General features: G+C 52.2%; 1 protein-coding gene across 1 annotated transcript; it reads right to left on the reverse strand.

The window, feature by feature from the left end:
• Nucleotides 1–4,522: 4,522 nt before the first annotated feature.
• On the reverse strand, nucleotides 4,523–10,028 carry SOX9 (SRY-box transcription factor 9). Its single transcript, XM_057717136.1, has 3 exons — nucleotides 9,226–10,028; nucleotides 8,049–8,302; nucleotides 4,523–7,422 (listed from the first exon to the last, which is right to left on the reverse strand). The coding sequence occupies exons 1-3, from the start codon at nucleotides 9,654–9,656 to the stop codon at nucleotides 6,557–6,559; spliced, it is 1,551 nt and encodes a 516-aa protein (XP_057573119.1). The 5' UTR covers nucleotides 9,657–10,028; the 3' UTR covers nucleotides 4,523–6,556.
• Nucleotides 10,029–10,638: the final 610 nt, after the last annotated feature.

Consider the following 10,638-nt stretch of genomic DNA (forward strand, 5'->3'; position numbering starts at 1 on the left):
TCCAGGAAGATCCCACATGCTGCAGAGCAACTAAGCCCGTGCACCACAACTACTGAGCCTGTGCTCTAGAGCCTGCAAGCCACAACTATTGAGCCTGTGTGCCACAACTACTGAAGCCTGCATGCATAGAGCCCGTGTTCCACAATAAGAGAAGCCACTGCTATGAGCAGCCGGCGCGCCGCAATGAAGAGTAGCTCCCACTTGCCACAACTAGAGAAAGCCCGTGCACAACAACAAAGACCCAATGCAGACAATAAATTAATTAATTTAAAAATGTATTGGACATTTTAACATGGTAAAAAAAAAATTAAGGGAAAATGAAAACTTCAACAAATAGTTGAAGTTCTGTCATTTGGAAGAAAGACAAGATTCATATCACATTGGTGTAGAGGTGGGTCACTCTGGACCATTGGGTGGAAACTGCAGAGGTAAGATTTTCCAGCATCAAAAAATCTCCCTGATAGGAGAAGTGAGCTGTCAATCAATGCAAGCCTTCCAGGAAACACTGAGGAGTCAGTTCAACAGCTGAGATGCTGATAAAGGATTTTTGCAATGAGAGTCCAACCAAACTAAGAGATGTCTCATCATACCTTCCAAATTTCTGATTCCATAATCCCGTGGGGTGCAGTAACCAAGTCTCTGCAGGTCAAGAGACCCTTTTGGATTCCAGGGACTGGATCCTTCTCTTGAGGTCGCTGGTGAATTGTGAGATACATGAATCTGTATTTTATCAAGAAGAGGAGAGACTAATACAGGGTTATTCTTGGTGGGCAGGAGGGAATGGCTAAGATAGAGTGGGTCACCTCTATGTAAATTGGGTCAGAATAAATTTCACATCACTGAAAAATGGATGGAGATCAGGAGAGAAACAAATGAACTCGGGGGGGGGGGTCCCACCAAAATAATTCCCAAATCCATCATCTGTGTTGACCCTCTGCCATCCTAGATAGGCCACCATCATCGCTCACCTGGATGGCTACAGTAACCTCCCAACTGGCCCTAATCAGTTACATTTTTTTCATAGCATGTGAACAGGAACATATCAGGGAGCTCTATTTGTTTTCACCTGCCTTCTTCACTCTAAAATGGAAGCCCCATGAGGGCAGGGATTATGTCTGTCTTGTTCCCTGCTGAATCCTAACCCACAGGGGATGCTCCAAAAATGTTTATGAGAAGAACGTGGAGTATAAGTCTTCCTAAAGTGGAACATGGAAGCACGAAATCACGGTAACTGGATTAAGTTCAGTATAAAATCCTGAACTTTCAAGAAATGTGTCCAGCAGTAGCTACAAGGGAATGTGAATATTGCCCAACGTTTTGCCTAGTTGTTTCAAATAAATGCAAACATGACATTTGCCTGGCCCATGTTGTAATTGGTCTAAAAATGATTCTTCTTCAGACATCCAGAGTCAGATGGTCCTAGCCTGTGAGTGATGGAAAAAGAGTAGCCCCATCAGGGCCCAGGAAATGTTTTTCACCTGCAAGAAGCAATGGGAGGACTTCCCTGGTGGCACAGTGGTTAAGAATCCGCCTGCCAATGCAGGGGACACGGGTTTGATCCCTGGGCCAGGAAGAGGCCACGTGCCGCAACTAAGCCCGTGTGCCACATGTGACTACTGAGCCCGTGCACCTAGAGCCTGTGCTCCTCAACAAGAGAAGCCACCACAATAAGAAAAGCCCACACACCACAGCGAAGAGTAGCCCTCGCATGCTGCAACTAGAGAAAGTCTGGGCGCAGCAACGAAGACCCAACACAGCCATAAATAAATAAATAAACAGATACATAGATAGATAAAAGAAGCAATGGGAGATCCTAAGAAAGCACAGGGGAAAGATGGTGTAAGAAACAGAAAAAAAGAAATCAGTAGGAAGAGGGAAGTGAAAGAATGAGGAAGGACAGTTAATTAACATTTCTTGTGGGCAATATCATTTGAGAAATGAGAATCATTTGAGTCTCAGAGGGATAAGAAAATTGTGTTAAGGTCAAGTGGTAGAATGTTATGGTATAGATTCCCAGTAATGTGTTCTGTGACACTGTCATCAGGTTGGTGGATATGATGAAAGGTTGGTATTTATTAAGCACCTACTGTGTATCAGGCACTGCTGAGAGCAGAAAGGAAAGCATCTTTGCAGCTTCTGATGTCATGGATTGTCCAACAGCTCTAGTCACAGGCAGACCTAGGTTTTGTGGGTCCTGAATCTTATTATATATTTTTTCGAAGGGTGAGCTCTTTAAGAAAAGAATGTAAATTTTAAAAATACAAGTTTAAGTACAGGGCCTTCCAAGGAGCCTGTGCTGGTGATGAGTGCTAAAGCTTGAGCTTCTTTCGCATCACAGGAAACCCCTCTCTGGTATAGCAATAGTTCATCAATTAATTTAATTTAAAAAGTGCCACCATCGTGCCTCAAAAATGTTCATTTTGGAAATCAGGGGAAGGGGAGAGATGGGATGGCGTAGAGGTGAGAAAGTCAAACACACAACTCAAACTAACCCACAGGTTCCGTTTAGTAATAGTGCAAAGGACTGATTGTGTGTGTGTGTGTGTGAGAGAGAGAGAGAGATTTTATTTTGAGTACAAATAACCCTGGATCTGCATACACGCTTTTTCTAGTCTGGAGAACTCAGCTAAGTTTCCAATCAAGGTCTTGTTGTCAAGGTGATAAGCTCTGCATTTCTGGATTTAGAATAAAAATTCCTGTAATGTGTTTCATAATCTGGTGGTCTTGGGCTTTGACCAGATCCGGCCAATGGGGGTGAGCCAACGCGGAAGCTTTCGCCGCACTCCAGTGTCTGCTGTGTTTTCCTGTGTATCAGACCCCCTTGGGAGTTTGTGAAAAACCTTCTGCCCTTTCCCTCTCGTTCTAATGCAGGAGGAATCCTGCACAGACGGGGCCATCCTGACACACTCGGTTCCCAGGCTGCTCCCTGCTACAAACTACTCTAAGGACAGCCCTGTTTCATGAGGGTGGGATTAGAAACCTTCTGAATGAAAAGGGAAACCAAGGCACAGGAAAGTAAGAGACTTGCCCTAGGTCACCTAGCACGTTTATATCCCAACAGAACATTCTGGTTCTAAGAAGGTCTGCCAAAGGTCACATACTGAGGACAGGAGCACATGTCTAGAAGAGAGAACAGTCTCACAGACAGTAGAGGTCCGGGGGAAGGGGTGGTGGTGATGGGACGGAATGCGTTGATTTTAATTGACAACAGGATTAGGGCACCTAAGGGTGCACAAGAACGCATAAACACCACAGAGACTTTTAAAAAGGACTCTGTGAGTGTTGGCAAGGGGCGAAAGAGAGAGATTTTTGTACCCGTGGAGGAAAGACTCTGGGCCCCAGCGAATGGACGCTGTGCGGCAAACAGGGACCAGAGTCCACCATCTGGAGAAGCAGGGAGGGATTTGCGCCGCACCCCGCACGTCACAGGCCCTCAATCAGTGTTTGTTGAAGGAATTTGCAAAGGAGGAGAGTGTAACGTTGCCCCGATTTGATAACTACAATTTTCCCGGTTGCCATGATTCTGGCGTGGGACGCAAGCCAGGAATCCAATAAGCAGAAGCAGACAATGTGAGGTAATACCCGCGTCTGGACACTGGTTACGACTGTCAGAGACGTGGGCCCAGTAGTAAAGCCAGCCTCAGATGAGAGCGGACTGGCCTCCTCAGAGCCACATCTCCAATCAGCTGGGGGTGGCGTGTGTGTGTGTGTGTGTGTGTGTGTGTGTGTGTGTGTGTGTGTGTGTGTGTGTGTGTGTGTATGGGGGGGCGGGGCTCAGTGTGGGGGTGGGAGGGAAGGAGTGATTTCATCTGTTTAATGAAAAATGACCTGAACGTTTCTCTGATCCTGGAAACTCCCATGTAACTGAGGCCAAGGAAAACAGGATTAGGTCTTATTACTTCTACCATGCCTTTGCATCTTCTCAGGAGTTAAACTGGGAAGAGAAGAAGAAGGAATCTCATTTCCTTTTGCCTGCAGATAAACCGGGAGACTTAATGGGACAGATTTCCCTCTGGTTCCCTTTGGACAGTTTTATTTTGGCTTCCTTTGCCTTTTCAGTGGACACCCCTTTTTTTTTTTTGCCATGTGTTCATAATCACAGAAGGTTGGCTCTATTACATTCAGACAAGCAAGTCACCCCCTTTGACACTGCGTCTTCTGACAAGCCACTGATGGCAGGGCTAACATTCTCGCTCTGACTTCTGCAGGGGAGCAGCTTTTGCCCTGAAGCATGAAGGTGTTAAAACCACAACAAACATTTTGCCAGAAAAGCAACTACAGACATGTAGTTCTCTATGTGACCTAATGCAGTGGCACTTTTCAAGATTTTCTGCTTTGATTCTTGGGGACACAGTCTTTTCTTCAGAGTGGATTTTAAGATTGCTGAAAGTGCGCATAAAAAATAAAAACATCACAATGATCGGGACGTCACATTCTCTTTGGTGCCTCAATTCTTCATATCATCCTTGTAACAGGAAAACCAGATGAATAAGTCCATGGGCCATTTTCTTTTTAATGCAATGTATATTTATTGTAAACAATAATATACAAAAAAGAAAGAGAGAAAAAGGAAAGGTAAGTTTCACAGAGAAAACAAAAGGTTTGGGGGGGAAAACAAGCGAAACAAACAAAACACAAACACAAACCAAACCTTACCTAAAGACAAAATATGATTTAAATGCCAGGTTTCTTAAGTTACAGAAATATTTTTTTTTAAAAAAGATCTGCTTTTATACAGAAATGGAAAGATGCCATATTATAAGAGTGCTTTAAGATTTTATTCTACTGACTTCTAGAACTGTTAATATATCTTTTTTTAAATAAAAAAAAAAGTTTGCTGTCTTTTTTAAAAAGCAATCCTCAAACTCTCCAGCCACAGAAGTAATTAAGCGTTAAGGTCTGTCAGTGGGCTGACCCCCTGCCCGTTCCTCCCTCTCTCCAAGAGAACATGTAGGGGGACATCATGACACACGCTTGCCTTGTTTTGTGTCATAACACGCACACATGCACACACACAGTCTGGGCAGCCCAAAGATCTGTGGCAGAAAACACTGCAAATGACTCAGTGATATACTACATCTGCAAACTCTCATTTGTACAAAAAGAGAAACAAGTTTCCAGTTTGTTTTCAACAAAACAACAAAGAGGAAAAAAAAAAAAGAGGACAGACAAAAAGGCATTTATACAAATCTAGGACAAGAAAATCCAAAGAAACTTGCTTTTAATAAAAAAAAAAGATTAAAGAGATAAATAAAAAAAAAACTGGTTACAGTTAAGGACATAATTTAACAACAGATGACCATACCCTTTGAGGACGGCTCCAACAACCTATTTTAAAGAAAGTAAATTTAAAAAATTAAAAAAAAAAAGAGGAAGATTTTTTTTGTTGTTTTTAATCGAAACCTCTCCTTACAAAATAAATAATTTTAGCACGTGGCATGTCTTGAAGGTTAACTGCTGGTGTTCAGACAGGCACAGGTGACAGTGTAAGTGAGAGGATTCTAGCATCTGTGTTCCACATGGGGCCCGGGCAGGCAACCAGGGGGCAGTGTGGTAGGGCACTTACTGGCTGCTGGAACATTCCCCAAACAGATTTCATCTCCTTTGCTTGCCTTTTGCTTCTTTCTTAAGCTTGTGGGCAACAAGCAAATACAGGAGGAAATGCACTAAAAGAGGGCGCAAGGATTTTCCAGCAGCATGGTTTTAAGGCTTTAAGGTGTTTTTTTCCTGTTTAAAAAACATATACGTGATAAAGCTTACCCAATGGTCTCTAGACTATTGTTTACTTCCGTATTCGCAAAATTAAGGCCTCGATTTTTCTAAGGCAACTCCTCCTTGAATCAGATAGCCTGAGGAATTAAGCAAAGCTAACCCCCCAAACTGATCCCTTAACACAAACCTGTGGGTTTTGTAGGTTAATACAACGCACACTTTTTTTTTTTTTTTTTGTCGTTTGTCTGCAAGAGAAAGCAAATCTGTACAAAAATACTCTGGTTGCAAGAAAAGCTAGGGCACACTGTTCCACTAAGTAGTTTAGCTGTTGGAAAAATAAGAGCATTTAATTTTTTTATCTAAAAATATGTATAAATCCCCTCAAAATGGTAATGAATCATACACAGTACATACTAAAAATATTTAAAATAGAGAATATTCCTCACAGAGGACTTTTTTCTTTAATTACTGCTAAAAAATAATTACAAAGTCCAGACAGGCAGAGAGACTGAGCAAACGGGTCACACCAATCTCCATCATCCTCCACGCTTGCTCTGAAGGTTTCCAGTCCAGTTTCCCGTCGGTTCCGCTGGTCCATCTAGCCAAGAGCGGCCTGGCCACTGAGGCAAAACAAGGTGGCCATGCGTTTGGAGAGTGAATGTTTCTGTCTTGGAATTCGAGTTCGAGTTGCCTTCAGCGTACGTACGTGTCTTTAAAAAATAAGGAAAAAACAAAAACAAAACCCCAAAAACTGTCCAAAGGGAATTCTGGTGGGTTGCGTACTTCTTCGGTGCTTTTTGTGTGTGGTCATCATGGCCGTCATCGCCCTCTGTCTCAGCTCCTCTCAAGGTCTGGTGAGCTGTGTGTAGACGGGCTGTTCCCAGTGCTGGGGGCTGTGGGTCTGCGGGATGGACGGGACCCCGGAGGTGTCGGCGATGGGGGTGTACATGGGCCGCTGCGCCGGGTTCATGTAGGTGAAGGTGGAGTAGAGGCTGGAGCCCTGGCCCGCCGCGTGGCTGTAGTAGGAGCTGGAGTTCTGGTGGTCAGTGTAGTCGTACTGCGAGCGGGTGATGGGCGGGTAGGAGGGGCTGTAGTGCGGGAGGCTGAAGGGGCTGTAGGCCATCTGCTGCGGCGAGTGCTGCTGCGGCTCGCTGTAGTGGCTGGGGCTCAGCTGCTCCGTCTTGATGTGCGTTCGCTGCGCCTGGCCCGGCTCGCCGCTCAGCGTGGTGAGCGTGTGCGCCTGCGGCGGCTGCGGGGGCGCGGGCGGCGGCGGCTGCGGGGCCGCCTGCGGGGGCTGCGGCTGCGGGGGCGCCTGCGGGGTCGGCGGGGCCGCCTGCGGGGGCGGCTGCTGCTGCGGCGGCGGCGGCGGCGCCTGCTGCTTGGACATCCACACGTGGCCCGCGCCCGCCGGCGTGGCCGCCGTGCTGCTGATGCCGTAGCTGCCCGTGTAGGTGACCTGGCCGCCGTGCGTGGCCGGCACCCCCGGGTGGCCGTTGGGCGGCAGGTACTGGTCAAACTCGTTGACGTCGAAGGTCTCGATGTTGGAGATGACGTCGCTGCTCAGCTCGCCGATGTCCACGTCGCGGAAGTCGATGGGGGGCTGTCTGCCCCCCTCTGGCAGCGGGCGCCCCTCTCGCTTCAGGTCGGCCTTGCCCGGCTGCACGTCGGTTTTGGGGGTGGTGGGGGGCGTCGGCGGGCCCTGCGATTGCCCTGCGGGCGATGGAAGAGGAGGAAGCAGAGGGGAATCAACCGGGGCCCTGCGGAGGCTCTGGTCTAAGGAGCCCTCCGGGGACGCTCCCCGCGAAAGGGTCCCCTGTCTGCGGGGAGGCGCGCTGCGCCCGAGATAAGTCGCCGAATGATTAACCCGCCGGTACACAGTCGGCCTCTCCTTTTATCAGGGGAGGGTCTGCGGCCCGGAGGGTCCGGAAGACCAAACTGCCACTTGCCGAAGAGCCCTGTGTGTGCTTTTGGGGTGCGGGAGCAAAGAGAAGAGGGGAGAAGTCCTGGAGAGCTGTAAAGGCATCTGACCTCGCAGTAAAAATTAATCTGTTAGGATGCAGCGATTAGGTGGGGTGTGTGCGTGCGTGTGTGTGCGTGCGTGCGTGTGTTCGTGTGTGTTCAGGAGCTTCGTGGGGCCCTGGGTAGGGAGGGGAGGAGGACTGGGCGCAGGGGTTCGTGTGTTTCCCTCCCCGGGGGGCGCCAGGTCTCTAAGCAGAGCCTACCAGGTGGCTGGGGGCCCGAGATGTGCCAGACGGGGCGCGGCGGCCAGGCCGGGGTGGGCGGTGGGGGGTGGCTTGGCCGGGGCGGGGGGAGGGGGGGACCGGGAGGAGACTCACCGGAGTGCTCGCCGGGGGAGTGCACCTCGCTCATGCCTGAGGAGGAGTGCGGCGAGTCGGCCTGCAGCGCCTTGAAGATGGCGTTGGGGGAGATGTGCGTCTGCTCCGTGGCCTCCTCGGCCTCCGCCTGGCCGTTCTTCACCGACTTCCTCCGCCGAGGCTGGTACTTGTAATCCGGGTGGTCCTTCTTGTGCTGCACGCGCAGCCGCTCCGCCTCCTCCACGAAGGGCCGCTTCTCGCTCTCATTGAGCAGTCTGGGGGCGGGGTGGGGGGGCGCAGAGAGAAAGAGAGAGGGGCTCCGTGAAACCCGCTGAGCTGTCAGGTCTGCGGGAGGGGGAGGTGACCCCCGCCCTGCGAGTCTTCGAACACAGCCCCCTTCCTCCCTCCTCCCTGCTTTCCAGCCGCTACCGCAGCTCAAAACTTTTCTTAAAAAAAAAGTAAAAGAAAAGAAAAGAAAAAAAATCTCCGTTCTTCCACTCCGACCTGAGCGGTCCCTCCCCGCCCCGCCCTCTCTCCTTCTCTTCTATTTTGGAAACCCTGGGGATGAAAATAGCTCTCCGCCGCTCGCGCTCTCCCGGCCTTTGCTACTGGAGTTATACCCGCCCCCCTTCCGTCCACAACACCCTTTAAAAACTTTCTGAAAAACCACTTAATCTGCAGGGAGCTCCTCTTGCCCCCCCCACTCCTCCGCGCGCGCGCGCGCACACACACACTCTGAACCCTTTCACCCCTCTCCTTTCTGCCAGAGGGCCCTCTGGCCTCGGCTTCTCCCCCGCACCCTGCATCCCATCCTCGTGGGCGAAGGGCTTTACGGGGGAGCGCAGTTCCAGGGAGGGGGAGGCAAACTTCAATTCCCACCCCTAACCCCCCCACTTGAGATTGAACTTCACAGCGGCGGGAGATCAGCCTGGCAGCCCTCTCCCACCGACTCTCCCCCCCTCCTGCTCTCCCCCCCCGCCCCTCCCCGCTCCCCCTCCCCCCCTTTCCCCAAGAGCAATGCAAGAACTCTGTCAAACTTTGAGCCGAGTTCCACTTCGTCCCCGTTCCCCCCCGCGCCCCGCCCCCCCGCCTGCTCCGGGACCGGCACCTCCCTCCGGCTGGGAGGCGGGGTGCGGAGAGCCGGTCCGGGCCAGCGCCCCCCGCCGCCGCGGAGCCCACCCGGCCGCGCCCGCCCCACCTCCAGAGCTTGCCCAGCGTCTTGCTGAGCTCGGCGTTGTGCAGGTGCGGGTACTGGTCGGCCAGCTTCCTGCGCGCCGCCTGCGCCCACACCATGAAGGCGTTCATGGGCCGCTTGACGTGCGGCTTGTTCTTGCTCGAGCCGTTGACGCGCACGGGCATGGGCACCAGCGTCCAGTCGTAGCCCTTGAGCACCTGGCTGACCGCCTCGCGGATGCACACGGGGAACTTGTCCTCCTCGCTCTCCTTCTTCAGGTCCGGCTCGCCCTTGGGGAAGGTGTTCTCCTGCGGCCGCGTGTTCTCGGTGTCGGAGCCGGAGCCCGAAGGGCAGGGCGAGCCCGCCGAATCCTCGGACATGGTGGGGCTGGGGGCGCCGGACAGGCCCTTCTCCTGCTCGTCGGTCATCTTCATGAAGGGGTCCAGGAGATTCATACGCAGGCCCGGGGCAGGGGGCGGGTGGCCGGGAAAGGCGAGAAGCCGCGGCGGCTCGGGGGCTCGAGGCGCGGGCTCCTCTCCCCTCGGCTGCCCGGACGCGGGGCGAGCGGCTCCCGGGGAGCCTGGCGCGTCCCTCGGCCGCAGAGGCGAACTTTTAGGAAGGCGCGCGGGGGCCAGCCCGCAGCTGCCCGCTCCAAGTGGGGGAAGGCGAATTGGAGAGGAGGAGGAGGAGGAGGTGGAGGAAGAGGAGGGGAAGAAAGAGAGCAAAAAGCGGGGGCGATTGCACCCCCTTCTTGTCTCCTCCTGCAAAGAAAAGTTCCTGGAGTGAAACTGGCAAGTCGCAGCGCCCCTGAAGTTCCCAGTCAGTTTCAAGCTCCTCTCTCCAACTCCCAGCCCGGCGGCTCTTTAATAAATACACGCCCCCCCTCACCTTAGAGACTCTCAGCCAATCACAGCACGGCATTTCAGGGGTTGGCAGGCAGCTGATTGGGCTGCAGTTGGGGGGGAGGGGGAGGACTGTGGCCCTGGGCTGGGTGACGAGAGGGGAGGGGAGGAGCGGGGAGGGGAGCGCTGCCGCTGGTCCCGGGTGGGGGGCTGCGGGGAAGGCGGGGGACCCGGGACGTCCAAGTGTGTAAGTCTGCCGATCTCCTAATGTCAGAATTCGGTGCCGTCTGTGGGCGCGCGCGCGCGCGCGTGTGTGTGTGTGTGTGTAGACCAGGATCTAAGACCTATCCCCACCCCTAAGCTTTTCTGTTCACTGTTTTCTCCGCGGTCCCGGGGAGACGTAGCCGGAGTTTGCCGCATTCGAAAAGCTGTGGCTCCTGCCTTAAATCGTAGCCCAGCGTCCGCGCCTGGAGCCTGCCTCCTCCGAAAGTGCTTAGAAAGTGTCTTTCGGAGCACTGTGTTGGTGGGTCCACGCCCACAATCCTGGGTGGCGATCCGCAGCAGGAGATGCGCGCGCTCGGCTCCGCCAGGGCCG

Source organism: Hippopotamus amphibius, chromosome 17 (genome assembly GCF_030028045.1).
Source record: "Hippopotamus amphibius kiboko isolate mHipAmp2 chromosome 17, mHipAmp2.hap2, whole genome shotgun sequence".
NCBI classification, from domain to species: domain Eukaryota; kingdom Metazoa; phylum Chordata; class Mammalia; order Artiodactyla; family Hippopotamidae; genus Hippopotamus; species Hippopotamus amphibius.